We start from the raw sequence: 25,926 nt of genomic DNA on the forward strand, positions 1-25,926 counted from the left end.
CTGTGAGAATCTCTGATTTAGTGTCTAAATTACTAAGTAAATGATGATAACAAAGAAATGGTGATGGAATTGGTTTGAGGGGAGAAATTAGTTCAGACAGTTATTTTCATTGAAAATAGCTTTTGATTACCTGGACTATAGGAATCTAATGATTATTTCATGCTTTTACTACTTTTTTTTTTTAATAATGGTAATATTCTAGAATACCGTGTTCTAGAAAGAAACAGAAGAGAAACATTTGAACAAATCTGAGGCATTGAATTTGTTACAGCTATTAGCAACTTGAAAAGCTAAGTCATATATATGGGTGAAGGTACAGAAGTTAACAATTTCATTTTTAAATTTGATTTAGCCTACTCATACTTTGTGTGACTGTCTAGTGTTATGTTTTCCATCTCAGATATTTATGTTTGCACCTAAAAGAAAACTAGGTTATTTTTCTAAATTACATACTTGTTTTAAAAAAAAAAAAAGTGGCAAGTATTAAGTTTTCTTAAAAATCGCAAGTAGAGGAAGAAAATAAAAATAGCTAATAATAGCCAATAATTCCACAGGATAATCTCCACTGACTTTCTTTAAAAAACAAAATGATAATGCTAACAAGTGGCTAGAAAATTCCAACAGTGTAGAAAGGTATACAATGAAACAACAACAACAACAACAACAAAAACAAAACAAAACCCTTCTCTCCCCTACCTGTTTCCTAGAGGTAATTACTATTAATAGATTCTTGTATATACTTTTGGAGAAAAAAGTTTTCATGTGTATTCCAGTCCAGTTTACCCCTCTTCTATACTTTTTTTTTCATTTCTAATATATGCATAAGTAAATATGTATATATGGTTTTTATATCTTTTTCTCATTCACCACAGATTTTTGTCTCATTCTTTTTAGTGGATTAATGTGTTTAACTATTTGGAAGACTTGTATTTCATTTCTAACTAATTAAATGATAGACATTAAAATTTTTTTCCAGCCTTTTGCTATAAACCACTTTATGGTAATGACTTATAGATATATCTTCGTATGCTTTTTTAGGCATATCAGTAGGGTAATTTTATATTAGCAAAATAATCACTAGAATGGGTAAACAAACTCGTTTTTCTACTGATAATGTGTAAGTGCATTTTATTTTTATTATCTTTCTTTCTTTCTTTCTTTATTTTTAAGATTTTATTTATTTATCTGACAGAGATCACAAGTAGGCAGAGAGGCAGGCAGAGAGAGAGAGGGAAGCAGGCTCCCTGCCGAGCAGAGAGCCCGATGCGGAACTCGATCCCAGGACCCTGAGATCATGACCTGAGCCGAAGGCAGTGGCTTAACCCACTGAGCCACCCAGGCGCCTGATTTATTTATTTATTTTTAAAGAGCCGAAGGCAGAGGCCCAACCCACTGAGCCACCCTGGCGCCCCGTTTTTATTTTTTTAAAGATTTTATTCATTTATTTGAGAAAGAGTGGGGGAGAGTTTGAGAGGGGAGTGGGTCAGAGGGAAAAGCAGATTCCCCACTGAGCTGGGAGCCCAATGTGGAACTTAATCCTGGGACTCCAGGACCATGACCTGAGCCAAAGGCAGTTGCTTAACTTACTGAGCCACCCAGGCACCAAGTATGAGTGCATTTTAAATACATTTTAATCTCCAATGAAAAAATCTTTACTACTTGAATTTTATAGTTTGTGCTTTTTCTAAAATAGTTATAAGTGAATACCTGCTTAACAGCTTTAGTTTTATTTTTCCCCTCCTTCCCCCTTTCAGTTTACTGTGTCATTAATGATAGATGTTTCAGGTTTTTCTGGAGAATATTGTTAGAGATACCAGTTTCTTACAAGACATAAATAATAGTTTGACATGACAGATGACAACTTGCAGTCACATTTTAAATATGCTTTGAACAGATGAAAACCATTTTAAAAAGAAAGAGAAATTAACAGGGAGGAAGGAGAGAGGTAAAGAGAAAACATTTTTAATATATTTGTTTCCTTGGAAGATATGGAAGCATTCAGGTCCTGGATTTCAGTTCCACCTTCAACACCTACCATGGAAGCTTGATAAGTCACTATCTCTCCTTGGGTTTGCTAATCTATAAAATAAGTAGGCAGAGCAGATGTTATTGCCAGGTATATAGTTATGATCAAGTAACTTACTCATTTGAAAAAATGTAGTACTGGGCGCCTGGGTGGCTCAGTGGGTTAAGCCGCTGCCTTTGGCTCAGGTCATGATCTCAGGGTCCTGGGATCGAGTCCCGCATCGGGCTCTCTGCTCAGCGGAGAGCCTGCTTCCCTCTCTCTCTGGCTGCCTCTCCATCTACTTGTGATTTCTCTCTGTCAAATTAATAAATAAAATCTTTAAAAAAAAAAAAAAAAAAAATTAAAAAAAAAAAAAAAAAAAAAAAAAAAAAAAGAAAAAATGTAGTACTGTATCATTGTAAGCTGGTTCTGCTCTTCTCTTAAATACCTAAATAAAAAGTGTTCTCATTTCATACTCAAATTTCCTGTATTATGATACTAAATTCTTATTTTGAAAAATAATTGTTTTGTCTGTTAGCTGGGCAAAGGTAATATTTATAGTATAAACTGTTTTCAAATGCCAGGTTTCTAGAAGTTTTATTTTTAATTTAATTGAATAGAATTAACTTTCAAGAAACTAATCACTCTCATGCTCCCCAGACTGAAATAATGGAATTTTATTTTGCACATAGAACACTAAAATACATGTCTAGAGGCAAACAATCCCACTTCCCCTCCCCCATCCTAATCTAGGTATACATCAGTCAAACACAGTTCTTGAAACTTTCCAGTATTTCTGACGTAAAATGACTAATGCTATCTTTGAATAATGGGTGTTCCACTTTATGTCAGCTAAGCTTACAAATGTTACTGGTCCTGTAAACATTGGTATCTTAATTACTGGAGAATATTCGGGATCTTTTTCAGAACTTATTAAAGTGATAGATAACTTTACCCATAGAACAACAGTCATTATGGTACTGGCATTTAGTGCTGTTTGAGGCCTTTTACAAACTATAAACACCATTCATCATCCAGTATCTTCATTATTGCCAATATCTAACATCTGTCAAAATGTGCCTTTTATTCTTCTATAGGATAATATTTCTAATCAGGAACTCCTTTTTTATAAGACTGTTAAGTGGAATAATTATTAGAGTGCTTTTTAAAAAAAAAAAAAAACCTAAATGTTCAAAGAGCCATTTCTTTTAAACTCCTAATTTGAAAGAAATGCTGGTTTTTCTTGTGTCTGCCCTGTAAATCATTTTGAAAGTTTACTAAAAAGGAAAAACAGTCCTCTGAGGCTACTTGGGGATGGCAAACCTGGGACCAGATGAAGATAATCATTATTGCTGTAGCCTTGGGCAGAGATTGTTCTTAAACTTGGGAAATAAAGTAAAATTGCATGACATAAAAGTGGATTAACACTTGAAAATATTGATTTGCTCTGTAATAATTTGTGTGGTGGTTAAATCCATTTTGAGCTGGAAATACGTAGCTCTGCCCAAAAGATGTTAAGCAACCTAGAAACCCTTTTTATAGTTACATTACTCTATCATCCTGCTCTCCAGCTTCCTATTGGAGGAATAGAATTAAAAAGTAGCACTGTTTGGACTCTATTGTGGCAAAGTAACTTTTAAGTAAAAGCAGTGGTGTGACACTTGAAAATATATAATACTGAATACTGTTAGTCTTCTATTAAAATTAGTTGATATTATAGTCCAGAATCATTTTAAGCATTAGAAGGAAAAAGAAATAGGACCCTTGGAAAAGTGTGCTTCAAAAGAATCTAAGTTATCATGTACAATCTAGAATGTCATACTTAGTACAATAGCATAATAAAGACACTTTTCAAAATGGAGTTTTAATACCTCATAAGAAATTTGTCTAAGATGCCTACTTTTGAAAAATTAGGCACTTTCCTCATTTTATTTTGTTTTTCTTGGCTCTCTGCCCCCTAGCAGAAAGAGGGAAAATACTGATCTTCCTCGACTCGTGATGGGGTTATGTCCTGATAAGCCTGTCATAAGTTCAAAGTATCATTAAGGGGGTACCTGGGTGACTCCATTAAGTCTCTGCCTTCAGCTCAGGTCATGATCCCATGGTTCTGGGATTGAGCCCCACATTGGGTTCTCTGCTCAGCGGGGAGGCTGCTTCCCCTTCTCTCTCTGCCTGCTTGCTTGTGATCGATCTCTCTGTCAAATAAATAAAATCTTAAAAAAGTATTAAGTCAAAATTCATTTAATGTACCTAACATACTGAATGAACGTCTTAGCTTAGGCTAGCGTATCTCAAACATGCTCAGAATACTTATATTAGCCTACAGTTGGGTAGAATCCTCTAACACAAAGCCTATTTTATAATAAAATGTTAATATCTCATGTAATTTATTGAATACTAGACTGAAAGCAAACAACAGAAAGGTGTGTGGGTACACAATGGTTATAAATGTATTGGTTGTTGTTTACCCTCGTAATCGCATGCCTGACTGGGAGCTGCAGCTTGCTGCCAGTGCCCAGCATCACAAGATAGTATCATACCACATATTGCTAGCCCAGCAAAAGATCAAAATTTGAAGTTGTTTCTACTGAACACGTATTGCTTTTGCACTGTGGTAAAGTCGAAAAACCGTTAAGTTGAGCCATCAATGTTGGAAACTATGTATTAGAATAACCCTACCTTTTTGCCAGTGCTTTTGGCCTTCTAGCTTCTCTGACTTTTAATGGGCATGAAGTAGCTCTGAATGAATAGGAAAGGTTTTAATTATGAAGTTTTAAGGTTTTTTAAAGGTTTTAATTTAATTATGTCACTTGAAGCATATTTAGTTTTTGGTATTTATGGAAGTGTGTTTGTAGATGATTTGTTTGTAGTTGTGAATTAACTAAATTTAGATAAAATAGAGCCATGAATTGTCAAGTGGTGATACTACTAAAATAAATTGCTACTTACCTATTATATCTTTAAATTTTCTGAATGCTTACAGTTAAATATATGAGGAGTAGAATGCTACGGTAGAAGCAGCGTTGTAACTGGAAATGTTGGTAATTTTTCCGTCAGATAACCTCTCTAGACTTCAGCTGGAAGCTTACTAATTCTGTAATGACTTAAAAATATGTTGTCTGTGAGTAAAGTTAACCTAGTGTACTGTTAGTGCTCAGTAACATTTTACTTTTCCCTTTTGCTTTCTTAAAATATAACTTACTTAAAATAATGTCTTAAAAGTGTTTTGGCCTCCCTTCTCCCACACTTTAAGCCAGAGACCAGTTTCATAGCAAACCTTGTGTATAATTTCCTCTGTCTTCATTGGAGAAAATATTTTAGAAAGTTCCAAGATCTCAAATCAGATCTCTTAAACTATGAGATGTTATGAGACCCATATTTGCCTTCAAAATCTGAATCAATTCCTTATCATCTTTGTTTCTAGATTCAGGAGTATTTGAAATTTTTCTCTACGTTTAAATAAACATAATGTCAGAAAAAGGATTATATGGAAGGTTTTAATTTTTCTTGGACAATTCAGACATTAGAACTTACTGTGGTTTTTGGTATCATGCTTGTCATTGAATAATTCTGTAAATTTTGTAAAGATCTACTACATAAAGATGATCATTTTTCTTCTTTTCTTCCCCTCCCCCAGCCATCTGTTGAGTCTTCAAGTCCAGGTAAGTATTTTCTATATTTTCTGTAATCTCTATTTGACTAACATTTGTCCTATGAGTTGTAAAAAGGCTTAGAAGAGTTAGACTATCATCTGACTTGCTTTTCTTCTGAATGCTTCTTTTCTCTGGGGAAAAAGAAATGGATGAAATATTTGACTGCCCATGAAAGTACAGGTGAGGCTGCTGTGAGTTCAACCTCGTGACTATTTGTGGGTTCATTTTTTTATGAATTACTATGTGTGTTTCTTACAGGTTTTAATTGCTATTTGATTTCAAGTATATATGAAGTGTATTTTTTCAAAAGGAGTCACTACTTAGAAATACTTACTTGTGGAGGAAAGTCAAAAGTATTTGAGAAAAAAATTAATGCGTTTAATGAGGGAGAAAGTAAAACAAGAACATTTAAAAATGAATATTTAAAGTTGAATTAAGGTTATGTTTAGATTCAAACCGTATAGTGTTGGCGTATCGTGTTCTCTTACAAATACGGTACAGATTCACTTTTTCTTAACTTAGAGATTGCAAACATGTGATACTTGAACATATCTGGGCCACAAATGTTTTTTGTGTGGCCAGTTGCAGTGATCTTAAAAATTAGGATGTTTTGGGCGCCTGGGTGGCTCAGTGGGTTAAGCCGCTGCCTTCGGCTCAGGTCATGATCTCAGGGTCCTGGGATCGAGTCCCACATTGGGCTCTCTGCTCAGCAGGGAGCCTGCTTCCCTCTCTCTCTCTCTGCCTGCCTCTCCATCTACTTGTGATTTCTCTCTGTAAAATAAATAAATAAAATCTTAAAAAAAAAAAAAAAAAAAAAAATTAGGATGTTTTGAGGTACCTGGGTGGCTCAGTGGGTTAAGCCTCTGCCTTCAGCTCAGATCACGGTTTCAGGGTCCTGGGATTGAGCTCCGCATCGGGCTCTCTGTTCAGCGGGGAGCCTGCTTCCCCGCCCTCTTTCTGCCTACCTCTCTGCCTACCTGTGGTGTCTATCTGCCAAATAAATAAAATCTTAAAAAAAAAAATTAGGATGTTTTATATAAAATCAGTATTTAGGCTTCTCACAGTTAGAGGTTCTGGCACTACTAAGTATAACATACCTGTGTATCAACAATTGGTTGGAGCTAAAGAGCACTCAGGAAAGAGTCCAGTCTTTGCCTCAGTGTGCAGGGACTTCAAGAGAAAGGACTGCCTTCTGTAATGTAGTACGTGAATTAAGGAACAGCTCAATATAGCATAAGAGTCAGAAAGGGAGTTCTCTGAGACATGGTAATGTTTTATTTGAAAACATAGATATTAAATATTTAGATACGATATATTACTGAATTTTCCAGATTATTGAAGCAATCTTCCTATGTTTTAAGTTTTGGAAAGAATGTTTATAAAAATGGTTAATATATGCCATTTTTAATGGTTTGGGGTCCTTTTCATGAACACAACTCACTGTACTCTCTGTAGTACAATGAATTAAGTAGGAGCTAGACTAGAATATCTCTAGATCCCTTATGAATGACTAGTGTGCTCAATTGACTGTGAGTTTTGTCATATTTATTTCAACTGCAGATGTCTTCTTTTTCTAATGTGCTTGGAAATAAAGTATATTATTTCTGAAACTCAAGGATTTTTTTTTTTTTAACTTCCTAGTTTATAAATATGTTCAGAATGGTTGAGGTTGGAAGTAATCTGACCTCAGATAAATAGTAGATTATTGTATCTTTTTTAGGACATGGAATTGTTCCCAATATTTTTTTTTCTTTCAACACAGATATCTTTTCATTGAAAAAATAGATTCTGGTTGTTTTTGTTAATGTTGTCATACTGCAAAAAGACTGAGTTTTAGATATATATATTTTTAAAGATTTTATTTATTTGACAGAGAAAGAAAGAGGGATCATAAGTAGGCAGAGTGGCAGAGAGAGGGAGAAGAAGGCCCTCTGCTAAGCAGAGTCCAATGCTGGGGCTCAGTCCCAGGACCCTGTGATCGTGACCTGAGCTGAAGGCAGATACTTAACTGACTGAGCCACCCAGTCCCCCCTAGATATTTTTCTATGGATTTTTGAGACATTCATCAGATAATATTTAGGCACAAAAAAAGTAATTACTTCAAAAGTGATATGAATAAATAGCTTTCTCATTTTCCCCTTGCATTTGAATCAGCTTAGGCTGAACTGGAATAGTGGAACTTGAAGAATACAACTATCATTGATGGCCTTTACTACCTGCTGAATGCTAGTTTTTTTTTTAATTTTCCAGACTAAGGATTTTGAAGTATTGTTTATAATATCAGGCTTCTGCCCAGAGGGAATATATATTGCTCTTATAAGTAATACTGATTGTAGGCAATTAACAAAAGTTGGTGGGAAAAGAGTAGGAATAGAGGCTTCTGTGTAAAAAAATTTTTGGTCCACTGATAAAAGGCAGTGGCCTTTGTAATATCTGTACTTTGGAATTGATGGTACTAATAATAGTCACATGACCCAGGCTCAATGGTTTGTCTGTAGACTTTACCAGTGTAAACCTGTGGAGGCACAATACAAGGTTTTACCTGTAAGACTAGTAACCATTAGAGGGGGTAAAGATTTAGGGAAGGGAAGGAAATAAAATTATTTAATAAGTGCACATGATATAAACAATTTATTTTTTGAATCTTTGAAAAGATATAAGGTAACTTTTAGTAATTTCATAGTAAGATGTAATTTTATGAACAAACTGATCTTTGCCTTAACTCTAAATAAAAATATTTATTTACACAAAGCACCAGATTCCCTCCCTCTAATGATTTATTTAGGGATTTTTACCTCTAGGAGACAGCCTAACAATAGGTCTAATAATTAACAGAAAGGAATAGGATGGTTAATTGGTTTCAAAAAGGTAAAAAAAGTCAGATAAAACCAAGAAGTCAGGTTAAGGCAAGAAAAGAAGTGAAATTGAAAGTAGGAAACAGTGCGGTGTATATGCAGAGAAAGAATTGGAGTGAGAAGGGGAAAAGGTTTACTACCCTTTGTTATTTCATGTAGTGAGAGGGTGAGGTGGTAAAGCTTTAAATATAATAGGCTTTGCAAATGACAACAAAATGGGAGACTTTAGGTGAGTAATAGAATACTAATAACTTGATGCTGTGTATTCATGTGAGTTTTGTTTTGTTTTTTAGTTAGTGAAAATGCATAAGTAGTTAGGAATTAAGCATAATTAGATTTTTGCAGTATTTGCGTTCATAGGGAATTGTATTATGATTAGGATAATAGTACATTCAGGGTGGTGGTGTGAGGTGGTTTTAGGATCTTTCTCCATATAAAGGAGAAGAAAAATACAGCATCACTTGTAGGAATACATGATTATTGACTAAGCGTCCTGGAAGATTGCTGGGTGAACTAAAAAGTTCTGGGAGTATTTTTCATTAAAAGCTCAAGAAGAGGGGATAATGTTTGGGACAAAACTGCAACTAAATTAGGGGTTCTTAAACTGCTCTCTTACAAAACTCTTGTTTCAGTGAGTACCAGTCCCTCAGCTGGTACTAAGATGCCCTAATAAAATTATGCCTGGCTTTTCTTAATCCAAAGAAACTGATAGTATATGTGATATGAAATAGATTTTTATTTTTTAATAGATTTTTATTTATTTATTTGACAGAGGGAGACACAGTGAGAAAGGGAACACAAGTGAGCAGGGAGCCTGATGCCGGGCTCGATCCCAGGATCCTGGGTTTATGACCTGGGCCAAAGGCAGATGCTTAATGACCGAGCCACCTAATTGCCCCTGTATTTTTATTTTTAAGTCATTCTAAAACTTGGATAGTTTTTTTTAACTCATTTGTGTTATAAGGTGGTACCTGATTTAGAAATTATGTATTTAGTTATTTTATATTTAATACCAGTATTGTGCTCTTCAAAGAATAGAAAGACTTCTGAGTGTTTCACCACCTGGCCTGGCTTAGTAAAAATAGGTTCTCTTCAAGGCCCCTGGGTGGCTCAGTTAGTTAAGCATCTGGGCCTTGATCTCAGCTCAAATCTTGATCTCCAGGTTGTGAGTTCAAGCTCCATGTTGGGCTCCATGCTGGGTGTAAAGCCTACTTAAATTAATTTTTTTGTTTTTCTTTTTCTTTTCTTCTTCTTCTTCTTCTTAAGAAAAATCAGTTCTCTTCAAGTATTCTTTGAGGCAAGATACCTACTGTCTCTGAGGCTGGGGCTTATAGGAAGCTTGAAGTATAATAAAAGCAGAGACATTGGAATTAGCAGACCCAGGATTTAAATTCCATCCTTGCCACCCCATTGGCTCTATGGGTTTGAACATGCTGCTTAAACTGTCTGAGCCTCAAGTTTTTGTTTTTGCTCATAGGATTGTTTGAAGATTAAGTAAGATATAAGTATGTATGTTTAATGTATATAATGTATGTAGCAAAGATTAAATAAGATATAATGAGTATGGCTTGAGCCATAGTATTGGCTTGAGCCATAGTATGGCTTGAGCCATAGTATTTAGGCACACAATAAGCTCTCAAAAAATGGTTTTTACACTGAAAATTGAGGAAGATGACAAGACCCCTGAGCCTTGGGCACCCTTTATCCCTAATAGTCTGTTTTTCAAAAAATCAACCTTTGACTCTGTTTTACTTACTGGTTCTCTTAATGGACTGAAGGAAGAGTATATTGGTATTATATATTCTAATTAATGATATAACCTTTATTAACTTTATTTTAAAAATTGCTAATTGATTTTTTAAATGTTAAATAACTTCTTTATTAGTAAAAAAAAAAAAATGCTTTTGCAAACTTAAGTCCAGGTTTGGCAATAGCCAAATGTGGGAATAGTTTATAGAATGATTGTGCCGAACACTTGCAGTCTAAAATTACAGGCTTGACCCTACTGAGTACAGCAGTATTCCCCAGCCACATGCTAAAAATAGATGAGCTTACACATCAGTGCCTATTGGAGTATTTTTAATGACTTTTATAAGAGTTCTGTATGCAGTTTTTAATAAATTTTGCTTTTATATTCTGTATCAGAATTATTTTCTGAAATAAAATAAGTTTAAAACAGCTACCTATATGTTAAAATACATTTTCATGGAAGAACTAATAAAATAATATTTGAGTGCAGCTATATTTTCATCAGACTATTTATTCATATGACTTTGTATTTCACATGACTTTGTATTCTCATGGGCCATAAGGGTTCATGCTCATTGGGTTTTTTAAATATCAAATGATTAAGAATTGTGATTTTTCCCTCATGAATGATCTTTCTATTTTTGATATGACCCTTTATTCTTTGCAACTGATATTTCGTGGTTAGATGACAGTACTCTTTTTAAAAGCTGTGTATACTTTTTTAAAAGCTATACTCTCCTCCCATCCTTCATCCTAGTTGTAAGTTTAACTGTGAATATATAGAGGTGAAACGGGTAAAAAGTAATCCCTTAGAGACGAGAATTTTTGGGGGTGTTGGTGATGTGTGTAAGGGCAAGAATTTTAGAAAACAAATAATACTCAATGGGCATAGCTTTTCCCTGATACTTTTATTTGACTTGTATCCAGCTTCATATAGCATACACATTAAGTTACTATTAATAACATTTAATTTGGTTTACCACACTTTTTAAAATATTCTTTACCAGGAGGTTCAGCAACATCAGATGACCATGAATTTGATCCATCAGCTGACATGCTGGTTCATGATTTTGATGATGAACGAACATTAGAAGAGGAAGAAATGATGGAAGGAGAAACAAACTTCAGTTCTGAAATAGAGGATCTTGCAAGGGTAAATAACACTAAGAGCTAGAGAATGTAGTAGTCATGGGTTTTTTGGGGGAAGAGAGGAAATACTTGAAATTTTGGTTCTCTGTGTTTGTTTTAGGTGAAAAGTGGTATTGTATATAATTGATACTGAAAATTTTTGTGGTCATAGGTGTGATATTTAAAGTTTGAAATGTAAGGCATTTTTTAAAAAGAAATAACTATTTGGAATAGAATTCAAATAGTTACTTTAATAAAACATCACAGTAAAAAATGGGCTATATAGGGGGTGCTTGGGTGGCACCCAATATGGAGGCTGGTTTAACTGTTTTTCAAATGTACTCTCAAAATTCACAGTTTTTGAATGGCACAATTGTAGTGGTGTGTTTAGGAGAAGAGGGATCAGGATCAGTGATCTCTTTATGTATTTATCTGTATTTTTTAAAATTACATTATAATAATGTTATACTTAATATTTACTTTGAAGTGCTAGACACATACCAGAACTAGGAAATAAAGATTAAAATGTGAGAGATGGAGTATTTTTTGAAGTATACAAACAAGAATGGTATTGAATGAAAAGAAACGCCAGTGTGGGGATTATAAAGTTCGGAGCGGCATCCCTTTATAGTTATCTTATAGTGAAACCCCAACCCCAGGAGGTTGGTTACCTCAGAACTGTTTCTGTAGTCTAAACTGGATGTAGTCCACTGGACCATCCTGGCTGAAAATTAGTCTCTTTCCTTCTTCCTCTCTTCCTTCATAAGCATTTATTGATAAATCATTTGTGGTACAAAATATGAGAAGAGTACTGTGTCCATCAACGAAATGGCCCTTCAGTAGCTATTATCTGCTGTCACCTGCAGTCATTTCTTAATGACTAATCTGATATGAGGGAGAGGGACCCACTTCTCTCCCAGCAGATGGACACCTCTCCAACCTTAAAATAATACTGAGTTATTTGGTAACATTACTGTATTGTTTTGAAGTTAAAGGACAGATTTAACTTCATATAAAATGTCTTTTAAAAAGTCCATTTTTTTAACCTCCAGCTAGCCTCCCTTTAGGTTATGCAGACAGGATTGCTCCTGTTTTTGTTATAGTGCTTAGTGAACTTACTTCTTAAAGAAAGCATCGTATGCAAGTATAGTCACATTCTTGTGTTTTTATTCATTTTGTACTATGTCCATATCTTCCTTTATATTTCTTACAGTCTGTCAACGCAGTACATTTTATTTCATATTCTGTCAGGTTGAGGTACACTTAACCTAAGGTCAGGTTTCAAGGAAGACGGTATATAGCATATAGATGTAAAGGTATTGTAAAGCATTTAGTCACACTGCCTGGTCAAAAGTCAGCTGCAAGTTTGTGACTTTGGACAAATTATTTAACATCTTAAAGCTTCAGTTTTATTATATAAAAATTTAGTACAGTGTCCTACATGGTAATCACTCAATAAATCCTAGTAGTTATATCATTTATAAAATTCTCAAAGAAATTTATAACACCCAAACTGTGAACATCTATTCTACTTGACTCATAATTTTCTCTTTCACTTTGTTACCCTCATTTCTATACTCTTAACCATTGGTAATAAGACACTGCTACTTTAGGGCACTGGGTGGCTCAGTTGGTTGAATCTGCCTTCGGCTCTGGTCATAATCCCCACATCCTGGGATCGATCCTACATCAGGTTCTCTATTCAATAGGGTATCTGCTTCTCCCTCTGCCTCTGCCTCTCCCCCTGCTTAACCTCTCTCTCTCAAATAAATAAATAAAATAAAATAAAAAAAACATTGCTACTTTATTGTGATGTTTTAGTTTAACTTGAGGAAAGCCCCCTTACTTAATACCATGTAGAACAGACTTTAACGATACAAGTTAATGAGAGATTACCCAGAACAGGTGTACTGACAGTCCCTAATATACCAGTATATTGTCAGCCATGTTTTATTTAGCTTTTAGTCTTTTCTCAGAGGGAAATGACAAGGAACATTTGTTTTATAGGGAATCATTACCCGTTACATCAGAATATTTGGGGACAAATAGAAATCCATCTTGAACTAACTTAGGCAAAATGAGGAATTTAAGGCTCATGTAATTTTATTAAGGGCAGGAGGATATCTAGGCCTTAAGAACTCAAGTGCCATCAGAAGATATTTTCTGTTTCTGCCGATCTACATGGTGGCATCCTTTTTCAGACCAACTGTCTTTATATGCTTTCAATTTCCAGGTCTCCCAAGGTGTACTGCTTTAGATAGTCTTATGTTTCTTTAGCTGCCACTGGTACAGATTTGGAAACAAACTATGACCAGGCTTGGGTCATGTGCCCATTCCAAACCTATGGCCAGGAAATGCAGTGATTCCAATTGGATCAGATGTTATATAGTTTAGAAGGTGAGCTTTCAATCAAAATACGTGTTTGGAAAGAAGGAAGCATTTCCTGGAAGAAGATAAATATAGAAGTTGAAAGAAAAAGGATGGGAGGGACGGGGGTGGGGCAGACAACAATGAATTACCCTTACAAAATACTTGTTAAATCTTACGTACTTCGTTAGTGCATAGTAGGGATATAATAAATGCTACTTGAATTTGAAACTGAGGATTCCTTGGCAAAATTGAGTTTGGTTTTTACTGTAGTTGTTACTGCAAGATCTTTGCTTTATACTTTATCAAGTAAGATATTTTTCATACTAATGTAAAACTCTGTTGTATTCCTCAGTGGGTCTTGATTGTTGCTTACAAACTTGTTGCATGCTTACTTGATATTAGGTGACAGAGGTTAAGTTAAAAGTTAATAACCTAAGCAAAAGCATAAAAGATCTATATATTCTTTGTTTTTAAAATTAAGCAAGTATTTTCTTGATGGAGTGGGCAAGGAGATTTTGTTTACACGTGATAGAGTGCACCTAAAATTAACTTTGAAGTTTATTAGAACTTTATTAGAGCTTTATTGTTTTTAACTTTGGGTTTTTTTTGTTGTTGTTTTGTTTTTTGTTTTTTGTTTTTTAGTGTTGTTGTTTTTATATTTTTTTTAGAACTTTTTTTAGAAGTCCTATGAATGTGCATCTGTATTTAGTTTAAGTTCTAATTATACTACACATGAATGATAGCAGGGGATTCCATCCTACCTCTGTCTCTAAATCTTTCCCTGCCAAAGTCCATCTTGAACATTTTGTAATGTGTATAATTTTCCTTAAGCCCTTCCAGTGCCAGTAACTGCTCAGCAGTTACTCTCAAATGGAATCAAAAGTAGAGTATAACACTTCCTACTAGAAAATACTTACCTACTAGAGAAAGTAGGTAAAAATACCAAGTCCAGCCATTTTAGTTTCTACAGATACCTTCTGCTCTAATCACAGTAACCCAGCTATTCATTTTTGTTTCTATACTTGTGCAGTAGTCATTTGCTCTGACTTAGGTGACTTTTCTTTATCTGCCAGTTCTGTTACTATTTCTTGCTGTTCAGTCAGATCTCCTCCATATGTACTGTGATCAGCCACTTTGACTCTCCTCTGTTCTCTGCTTAGCCAATATTAGAAGTGTTGTTAAATTTTCTTTGAGAAATGAATTGTTTTAAGTGAGTAACGTCTCTTTCTTTTTCTTTTCTTTTCTTTTCTTTTTTTTTTTTTGAAAGAGAACTTTTTATTGCTTTCATGTACAGAAATCTCAAAATTTAGTTGGTTTGATGTCCAGTTCTTTAGCCTTTGTCTTCTCCAGCTTGGTGGTATAAACCACCAACTTTGCACCCAGGATGTTGCCTCCCCAGTGAGGGCGGATATCATCATATTCATCACTGTAATTGGTCCTGATAGCTTTCAGTGGCTTAGCCAGAGCTCATTTGTCTTCTGAGTTAATCTGTGCAAAGGCGATAGTGGTGCAGGTCTTCTTGTGGACCCGATGGCTCAGCCTGGCCTTCACCTTGATAATACAGTAGGGAATCCCCATTTTACAACACAGGGCAGGGAGGAAGATAGCCAGCCCAGTGGGATCCACAGCATGTGCAGTTACTACCAGCTGAGCCTTCCTGTTTTACACTAAGGTGGTGAGAATATTAACTCCTGCTGGAGGCACAGGTAACCTCTTAATAGGGACATCCCCTTTGCCAGCAGCTTTCTTCTCAGCCAGGGCCAACAATCTCTGCTTTTGTGTGTTTGGTGAGTATTTGTGAGCCAGCTTAAACAGTTGAATAGCTGTTTGGTGGTCCAGAACCTGGGTCCACTGGTTAATCCCAGGAGGCAGTTTCAGATGCTTATGGAGAATAGCTCTATCCTGCTGCAGTTAGATGTCGCTGTGGGCCATTTCACAAAACAGGTGGGGTCCCTTTTGGGCTGGATATCCTGTCTAATACCAGAAGTCTTGTGCCTTTTCTCAAATGGGATTGACTACCTTCTTGGCTTCCTGCTTCCTCATGACAGCAGGAGCTGGGGCCACCTTCTTCCCCTTAGTCATCTTTCTTTAGCCATCTTGCATGGCTAGAGGAGAGCTAAAGTAAGTCATTCTTCTTAAATACTTACCTAGGAGGGAAAAATATTGACCTAACCATGAATATGAGGCCTTCCATATTCCCAAAAGTGATATAAAAAAAAAATTCTTTCCATGCAGTTAGTATGTCACCTATCCTTTGGACACATAACTGAGCTAGGTGTCAGGTGTTAGCGATAAACTTTATTAAAGATAATAATCAAGCTTTATAACCTCCCAATGGAAAGGAAATTTGCAGGTAACTTATACTGTGAGATACATGGTTCTCAAGGTAGTCCCATACCAAGAGCATCAATATGGCCCGGCTCGTAGAAAATATGTAGATACTCAGCCCCCACCTCTGCCCTACTATAGTAGAAACTTTGGGGTGGGGGCCAGGACTCTGTTTTGCTAAGCCCTCAAGGTGATTCTATTGCCCTTGAATATGACAGACCAAAGGTAGAGAGCCTGAGAACATTTGATTAATAATATACCTATTCCGCATGATCTTTTGAAATATCATCATTTAACTCACTTGTAAAAATTAGAGGTAATAGCAACCTATATTAAGGAGGGTTTTTTTTTTTTTTTTTTAAGATTTTATTTATTTGAGAGAGAGTGAGGGAGAACATGAGAGGAGAATAAGGGGAAGAGGGAGGAGCCCCAGGACTCTGGGATCATGACCTGAGCTGAAGGCAAATGCCCAAGCAACTGAGCCATCCAGGCACCCCATTAAGGAAGTTTTAAAGATGAGATAAATATGAAGTTCTTGTGAATTTTTCAAGTCCATGTAAGTGTTAGTTGCAAACTTATGCTGAAGGTTTTCTTTGGTTTGGTTCTTATTCATATCAGTGACTTCCATGGCTTTTGTTCATAGTAGTAACCACCATTGTTAAACCTTCTAATCTGTGTGCAGAGTGGATTCATGGGAAATATGAGCTAGGATTAGGTCTAGGTATCATAAAAAAGTCTATGTCAGGGCAAGAAGTTTCCTTCTGCTTAGTTTTCTTACTTATAAATAAAGGTACTAAATACTCCCACTGGTACTTTTAAAGATTTGTTGAGATTGCATAATATTCTTACTCTACTTTTGTTGAAAAAAGAGAGAGATTAAGATAGTGGGATCAAAGTACTTGCCACAAATGCCTGGCACATAGAAGACACTTTATGGCGGCTCTTTGTTATCATTGTATATGCAGCCAGCCTTTTCTTTTTCTTTCTCTTATCCCACTTTCGTGATCTTAAAGTTCTGTTTTAGTTTTTTAAATCCTGATTTTCTAATTCCAGATTTCTGTCTCCTGTACCAGGTCCTTGGTACATGGATCGGATATCTGCATGGACTAGATTCTTGAACACCTCAAGCACTGTTTGTGTTATTGCACTTTGAGAAACACAATAGGAGATAGCAGTTAAATATGTCAGCTAGTCATTGATCTGGAATGGTAGTACCTTACCTGATACAGTTACCACCTTTCAGGTTGTGGCTGCTGTAAGTCATCAGTCAGGGCTCTCAGAATTGACTTCTCTTTTGGAAACAGATTCACAAACTGATTTATAACTAGAATATCCATTTACAATGTGAAATACAAGTGTTAAACAGCATTTTCTTCCTGCCTCTTTCTATAAGAAAACTTTTACAAATTTTAAGTATCATTTGCTTCTTATACTCGAATTTTGAGTGATGGGAGTTAACTCTGTGGTCTAAGTGTTTAGTGTCGTCAGGTTATATCATCCAATCTCATGTATCCGTCTGTACTAGAACAATGTTTTTAACACATGGGCGACTTACTTCTGTCTCTGAATAATGCTACAAGACTGCTGGAGAAATACAAAACATGTCTTGTCTCGTGATTGCCCTTTTTGTATGTTCTAAACTGCATGTTAAATTTTTCTCAGAGAGAGGTGGCGTAGAGGGTTGTGGAAAGAGGGCATACATAAATGTATGTAGCACATTCAGATGATTTGGACTAAATTTTCTTTTTAGAGTCAGAATGCTCCCCCGATTTCTCTGATACTTTATCATCACTTGACTACTAATTAGAGTGAATACCTTCTATAGAAAACTTGACTCATTTCATTACATATGGATATTTCTTCATTTCATCCTCGGAGGGTATATTTTTTATGGAGTTAGGGTGATCCCTGGCTGAAGCAGTAGGATGTACTGATGAGTATGGGCTTTTGGAATAAGACTTGAAATCTGGCTCTGCTACTTGTAACTTGTATGATCTGGGGAGAGATTGCTTAATCTCAGAGCCTCAGTTTCCTCATCTGTGAGATGGAGGTCATATAATAGTTTTGTAAAATACATAGCAAAGATTGCATTACAGGATTTTATATGTAATTTTAGGTAACCCTAGAAAAGAACGTATGGCTAATAGACTCCAGTGTTAATCGTATGTACCATTACTGTTTTCTTTTAATGTGTTTGGATTGTTTGTGAATTTTACCTCCTTTTCTGAGTTTGTTAACTTAGTTTCCAGTCTCTTTTCTAATTGTTTTTTCCCACTCCCGAATTATGTATGGTGCTCTTAAAGTGTGAGCATCTATACGTAGTGTTAACTGCCAGTGTACATTCACTGAATTGATTCCACAGAACAGTTCTAAAACAATGTCACTTCCTTATTATGCTTAAAGGTTTTGTTGTTAGCAGTGAGAATTGGTTTAGTCTCTTCTAGAAATTCTTGGAAGACTAGGATTTTCCTGGGTTTCAGAATTGTTTCATTCACCTTTTATGATTTGAAAATTCTTGATACAGTTCTAAGAGTATTCTCTATGGAATGAAGTTGTGAATTACAGGAATATGAAATATTCACTTATTCAGAAATTAACTTTTTATTTGGTTTTTTTAGGAAGGAGACATGCCAATTCATGAACTTCTCAGTCTTTATGGTTATGATAGTACTATTCGACTACCTGAAGAAGATGAGGAGGAAGAAGAAGAGGAAGAAGAAGGTGAAGATGATGAAGATGCTGATAATGATGATAATAGTGGCTGTAGTGGGGAAAATAAGGTAAGGTTATATGCATTTATTAAGATCGTAGTCTTTATTCTTGTTTAAGTAGTAATTTATTAATGTTGGAAGTCCCCTATAATCTACCCTGAAAAGCAATAGTTTCATCTGTGTCATTCCAGATTTCTTTTCAGTGCTTCTTCTAAACAAATTTGTACCAATGTAAAAAAAAAAAAAAAAACCACTGTTGTTTTAAAAGGCTAATTGGTAGTTCTATATTCAATTTTCTTACTTTGTTTTGAAATAATTTAGATTTCTTGAGAGGTTCAAAAATAACATAGAGTTCCTATGTACTCTTCAGCCAACTTTCCCAGTTTACATCTCATATAATCATGGTGTATTTATCAAAAATACAAATTGATACTGGTGCTATACTATTAATTAAACTATAGACAATTCAGATTTCGCCAGTTTTTCTACTCATGTCCTTTTTTCTGTTCCAGGTTCCAATCCAGAATACTATCCTGCATTTAGTGTTTTTTTTTAGTCTTCTAGTTGTATTTGGAATACTCTATAATCTTTCATCTGCAGTAATTTTCCTTACATCTTATTTTTTTTTTTTTTAAAGATTTTATTTATTTATTTGACAGAGAGAAATCACAAGTAGATGGAGAGGCAGGCAGAGAGAGAGAGAGGGAAGCAGGCTCTCCACTGAGCAGAGAGCCCGATGTGGGACTTGATCCCAGGACTCTGAGATCATGACCTGAGCCGAAGGCAGCAGCTTAACCCACTGAGCCACCCAGGCGCCCTTCCTTACATCTTAAATTTAATTTATTATTCACAGGAAGAGAATATAAAGGACTCATCAGGTCAAGAGGATGAAACTCAGTCTTCCAATGATGATCCATCACAATCTGTTGCTTCTCAAGATGCCCAAGAAATAATCCGCCCACGTCGATGTAAATATTTCGATACAAGTAAGAATCATTGGTTGCAGTTGTTTGGATAATTTTTACTATTTAATGTATGATGTAAAATGCCAGTTGTTTTTCACTCACCTGTTTGAATTCATTTACTCTGAAATCTGGCTAAACAGTAAATGGGTTTTGTTCTAGTTTATTCACTTAGCAGTGCTAGAGCCCCATTGTCCCTGAGTAGATTGCAGAGATTGTTGTGTCACTTTACTACTTGATTTTGAATATGTTCTTTTTTTCTTCTTAGTCTTTTCTATTTCTTTCTTTCTTTTTTTCTTAACCATATATTCCCATGTTTACTTTGGGGTGGAGATTTGACATCAGAATGAGGCAAAATTGAGTCCCCAATATCAGGAGGTTATCTTAAGACAAGAAGAGGCTATAGGTATGCTTTGAGAGCTGGTATAACCTGGATAGGGTCTTAGGCTCATTCTCTCAGGTAAGGAATCTAGGGCCTTGCTTGTACATAGGCTGCAACCGTATCAGTTGTCCTTGAGTCCAGACTTCTGCAGATGCAGCTAGTGTTTGTTAGCAGGGTCTGGTAAGGCTGTGGGGAGCTCTGTAAGCATTTCCAAAGGGTTTTATTGGCTCCATAAAATTGATCTGAGTTTTTTAAAGCTGTCTGATGATATCTAAGCCTATGCGTATGTCTCTTAAGGATGACATTCCAGGGCCACCTGGTTGGCTGTCGGTAAAGAGCATGACTCTTGAACTCAGGGTTGTGAGTTCAAGCCCCATGTTGGGTGGAGATTACTTAAATAAAATCCATGTCCACTAAACCGTCCATCAATTTGTTCCCCACTGGCAGGCTCCTGTGGGAAAAAATGTGTTGTTTTTTTTTTTTTTTTAACCCCCAACACTTCCTTAGATTTAATTTGTCTCATAATTGTCATTATTTTTCCTAGTCATTTCCTTAGTTTTCATTTTCTACTTTCTTTGCCTCTTAGCCTTTTTTAGCTATTTCATAAGCATTGCTTTCTCTAATCAGTGGCTCCCAGTTCTCAAGAACTGCTTTCCTCTTGAGGTGAGAGTATGTCATACACAGAAAGAATGCTGCTAAATTTACTACAGTTGTGATCTAGTCAGAGATGTGCAGTAGTTGAAACAACATTTAATGTATGTATCTTGAATATTTGCATGCTTTATCTGCTCCATGTTGTTTCATTCTAAGCAGGAATCATTATTCTGGATGACTGCTCTTTGATAAGAAAAAGGCAACCATTAGTGTTACTGGTTTAAACTTGAGGTCTGAATTTCTGTGGTTTAAAAGAAAAAAACACTTGAAGAACAATCACCTCTCATGAAGTGGAGCAGTGTTGTAACTGATGAACATGGCTATTGTTTTATGTGAATGATTTCTGATACATATTTACTTTAAAAGTGAATGTAGTACTGCTAATGGTACTTCATTGTGAGTTTTGGTCAAAGATATGGTCCAGTTGAAAAATCTATCAGTGTAAGGAGAGATTGGTTACTGAAATTACTATGTTAATACTAAGTTTTGAGAAAGCCTGGTATTTTTCCTTTTTCTTCTTAGGTAAATTACCAAAGTTTGTTTAAAAGTGGGATGCTAAGTGACTGCATCTTTTTTTTTTTTTTTAAAGATTTTATTATTAGAGAAAGCATGAGTAGGGTGGGGCAGGAAAGGGAGAAGCAGACACCCTGGTGAGCACGGGGAAGCCTGATACCGTGCTCTATCCCAGGACCCTGAGATCATGACCTGAGCCAAAGGTCTTAGGTTTTAACCGACTGAGCCACCCAGGCGCCTCTTTAAGTGACTGAATCTTAAAATGGTATTTATTTCATACTTCTGATCCGGTATTTTAGTTGGGATGTATGCATGGAAGCTGTCTTAGCTTTTCCATAGAAAGATTTAATTTTTATATGTAGTGTTACCATTTTGAACTTTGTATACCATTTTATACTTGAGAAGATGCTGACAGTTTAATTGTTTTCAGATTTCCTACCCCTTTACGTAAAAACATTTTTACTCTAGAGTATAAACAAGTGGCTCTTTGCCTGCTCTGAATAAATCAGAGGTTGGGTTGGGGAGGATGGAAGTTTTCATACGTAGCCTTCCCTTCACATTCTCTCCAAAGTGTTGCTACAGAGTTCTCAGTGTCTCAAGGAGCACTGATTGGAAACCAATTTTTGTTTTGTCCAAATCCTCCTTTTATTAGGGAAGAAAGAATTAGGTTTGGGAACAGATTATTTTGATCTGCTAATTCAATTTTTTTCTTAAATTTTTGGAAGTAATCATTTACTGAGAATATAGTTTTCTAAGATTAGAATTGTCGCAGAAAGTTTATGGGTTTTTTGTTTTGCGTTGTTTTAAACTGAGAGAGTATTTTTTGATCAGAAATATCTTGGTCCTATTGTGCAAATACTTTTAGGGCTTCTTAAATGTTTAATGGTAGATGTAAAAATAATATACAGATATACAGATGTGGACAGGATAAACATTTTGTATATTGTCTTATTTATTGTTGTAGATAGCGAAGTAGAAGAAGAATCTGAAGAAGATGAAGATTATATTCCATCAGAAGACTGGAAAAAGGTAGTTAGAGCCATAGTTTCCCAAAGTTTAGGTAAATTAATATTAAAAAGCCAGTATGATTAATATTTTCCTAGCTATATATTGATAAAGTTGAGGTAAGCCCTTTTGTGACATTTAAATGTTTGGTAGATATTCAGATTTTCCCCTTAATACATTGAGGTAAGAAAAGTACTTATTTTTAAATAAAATAATATAATGGTTTAGAAAGAATTTGACTTTTTTGAGCAAGTCAGTCTCAAACCACCAACAGAAAGTGAAACTTTGAACTAGTGCTGATTTAGATTTTCATTGCACTCTAAAAAGTATCACAAGTAAATTTTTTTTTATATATTTGGGAAAGCAGTTGAGGCTTTGATTCTGTTAAGTAGATTTTGTTTAATAATTTAGATTGTAAGTTTTTCCATCCCATATTAATATCCGTATTTACAACTCAAAACATATTGGGTGAAGAGACAGATTTGAGCTTCTCGATAACTATGCATAATGTAATTTCTAAAATGAATCTGAAGATTACATATTGACAAGTTTTTAATTACAAAATTGTATAACTGTACAAATTATACAGGTAAGTAAAAGAATTAATTTTAAGCTGTTGCAAAACAGTTGAACTTACTAGGAAAATGTGTCAAATGTCAGGTAGAATTTATTAGACCAGATCATTTTTATAGAAAAAATTATGTCATTCTTACTGAGATAGCTCGCTCAATTTTGCTCTTAAAACCTCCATTGAGTGTTTTGTTTTGTTTTGTTTTTGCTCTTTAGTGCGTAAACAGTCTTTTTTTTGGAAGCAGAATAGCTCTAATCATCAAATCAAGTGGCCTTTCTGCACTTTTTATGTCATGATTGTTTAATTAGTTAATTCATTAATAGTTTTGAGCCTTTGCTGTAGCTTTTTGGTGGTGGTGGTGGTGGTTTAAAGTTTTTTGGTTTTGGGGGACGCCTGGGTGGCTCAGTCAATTGTCAGTCTTCCGCTCTGGTCACGATCCCAGGGTCCTGGGATCAAGTTCCAAATTGGGCTTCTTGCTCAGCAGGGAGCCAGCTTCTCCCTCTACCTGCCGCTCCCCCTGCTTGTGCTCTCCACCTCTCTCTCGCTAACAGATAAATAAAATCTTAAAAGGAGCTGACATCCTTGCTAATTAAAATAAAAGAATATATCATAGAGTTTCTATTAGGTATAGTGAAGTATTCAAATGAACTCAGACTGGGCTACCCAAGGATTGTGGGCTTCTGCCAGAATTGATCCATTTCTGGATTTCCAAAGAGATGTTTAGAAGAGAGAGACATCTTACCATATTAGGTGAAATAAGTCAGTCAGAGAATGACAAGTACCATATGGTCACACTCATATGTGGAATTTAAGAAACAAAATGGAGGTGCATAGGGGAAGAGAGGAAACAATAAAACAAGACAAAATCAGAGAGGGAGATAAATCAAAAGATTTTTAAACATAGGAAACAAACTGAGGGTTGCTGGAGGGTTGGGGGTGGGGGGATGGGATAACTGGGTGATGGACATTAAGGAGGGCACGTGTTATAATGAACATGTTAATGCAACTGATGAATCACTGACCTCTACCTCTGAAACCAATAATACATTTGTTAATTAATTGAATTTAAATTTAAAAAAATATGTGTAGACAAAAAAGATAACTCTCAGTGTGTTAGAATGATAAAGGAAGGTGTGGGTTAGAATGGTAAGGGAAGGTTAGCCCAGTGCATTATGTGTTAATTAATTTGAATGAATGATGAATGAATGATGGGGTTGAAGACTAAAAACAAGAACCACAGAGTTACCCACTATTTTTGCCCATTTGGGCAAGCATTCTTTACTCCACAGTTTTTTTCTGATTCCTATACCATGCAGAAATTATGAAGAGCTATAAACCTTAGAAGTCATCTTAAACTGTTACTTTCTACCATATATTCAAGTTTATATATATCTTTTCTCTTAAGCTGTGTTCTCTTAAACTTTCTCTTCAACTTAAATTGTATACAAGTATGCCATAATATATAATTATACAAATAAATTGTATAAAATTGTATAAAAGTATACCATAGAATATTTGAGTAAGTACTGATTGTAATATTGAGTATTACTATTTTTAATGAAAATTTTAATTTAATTTTATTTTTTAAAATTTTATTTCTAATGAAAGAACAAAAGCTCAGAGTAGGAAGAACATGGAGGAATATTCCCTTCCTCAGGAAAATTATGTAATAAAACAGGCCACAGTAAATCCAGACTATTTGTTTTAGTATGATTTGGTTGTAGTGAAATTTGTCAAGATTCAGATTCATCTTCTGTGTCTTCTAAGATACTGAATTTTTTTAGAAACTAGGGTAGAGGAAACAGCCTTGAAATCAAATTTGAGTCCAGTTTATAGCCTCAGAACTTATTAATAGTGCATTCCTGAAGAACAATTTCTTTAAATGTCATCTCAGGTATAATACAAGAATAAAAATTTTAGCTTTGTTGAAGTTGGTGAGGATTTAATGAAAAGTATACATATGACACTTGTTAGATAATGCTCCTAAGTCCTATTTCCCTTCCCTTCAGAACAAATCAGCAGATAAAAAGAAGTGTCCTAAACTCAGTAGGAAAAAGGAAGTGTTTTTTTTTTATACTAGTCCAAAAGTTCTCAAACCTGCCTCCGTGTTAGAATCAGTTACAGAACTTTTAAATACTGATTACCAGGGCTTTCAACCAGAGATTTCTAATTTTAACTGGTCTGGAATGGATCCAGGCATCGATATTTTTACAGGTGCCTCAGACAGAGAGGATTGCTAACATAATTGTCTATTCTCTGGTAGGAATTGGTGAGTAAAGTTAAAATAGGCACAAGAAATGGTGATAGGGTGCTCTTTTTTTTATACTGGAAAAGTTAAAGTTCTCCTTTAAGAGCAGAGAAAATTTGTATGTGATACTTTTTTTAGAAAATGGACTGGTTTTCCTATATAGTTGTAGCAATAAATTAATTACACAGAGCATGTCTTTGGAGTTATACCAGATAAAATGAGATCTTAGTATCAGTAGGTTGGCAAAAATAGGAGAAAGGAACTTTTCAAATGGTAAGAATTACTTAAACTGTTACTTATTTTTTTAATTAATTAATTAATTTTAGAGAGAGCACATGGGTGGGGGGAGACTCTGGGCAGAACCCAACACAGGACTCCATCTCACAACCGCAAGATCACAACCGGAGCTGAAACCAAGAGTTGGATGCTTAACTGACTGCACCACCCAGGCACCCCTCAACTGTTATTTAAACTGTTAAACTGTTACATTAAACTTCTACCTTTCCTGCCTACATCTTTATTTTGAAAATGTAATAAATTTTTTCCTAACATTTAGCCACCAGATAAGGGAGGGTCTGTGTAATCTTGGTCCCTCTGTTTTGTGGTATCTCATCAGTGGTGATCTCATAACAGCTAGTTTCCTCTGATTTGTGATTCAGATTCTGAACAGCAAGTTTCCTCTGATTTGTGATTTGACTATATGGATTTGATGACCACATTTCCTAAAATAACATTTAATTATGTTTTGGGGACGTTACTTTTCTCATTTTGTATTGTTTTGTGAAAGTCAGG

General features: G+C 35.2%; 1 protein-coding gene and 1 pseudogene across 13 annotated transcripts in view; one reads left to right on the forward strand and one right to left on the reverse strand.

Annotated features, from left to right (window-relative positions):
- Window positions 1–25,926, forward strand: part of MIER1 (MIER1 transcriptional regulator) — a 59,280-nt gene that overhangs the window by 10,174 nt on the left and 23,180 nt on the right. For 8 of the 13 annotated variants that reach the window (XM_059375067.1, XM_059375058.1, XM_059375057.1 and 5 more), the window contains 5 exons: window positions 5,643–5,667; window positions 11,270–11,415; window positions 18,707–18,868; window positions 19,653–19,785; window positions 22,275–22,339. In XM_059375067.1, coding sequence (XP_059231050.1) covers window positions 5,643–5,667; window positions 11,270–11,415; window positions 18,707–18,868; window positions 19,653–19,785; window positions 22,275–22,339 — 531 coding nt within the window. Of the gene's footprint in view, window positions 1–5,642; window positions 5,668–5,801; window positions 5,839–11,269; window positions 11,416–18,706; window positions 18,869–19,652; window positions 19,786–22,274; window positions 22,340–25,926 lie in introns of all 13 variants that reach the window. The other 5 variants (XM_059375054.1, XM_059375056.1, XM_059375059.1 and 2 more) reach the window with 1 other exon arrangement.
- Window positions 15,060–15,842, reverse strand: LOC132001538 (large ribosomal subunit protein eL8-like; annotated as a pseudogene).

The sequence above is a fragment of the Mustela nigripes genome, chromosome 14 (assembly GCF_022355385.1).
Source record: "Mustela nigripes isolate SB6536 chromosome 14, MUSNIG.SB6536, whole genome shotgun sequence".
NCBI lineage: Eukaryota > Metazoa > Chordata > Mammalia > Carnivora > Mustelidae > Mustela > Mustela nigripes.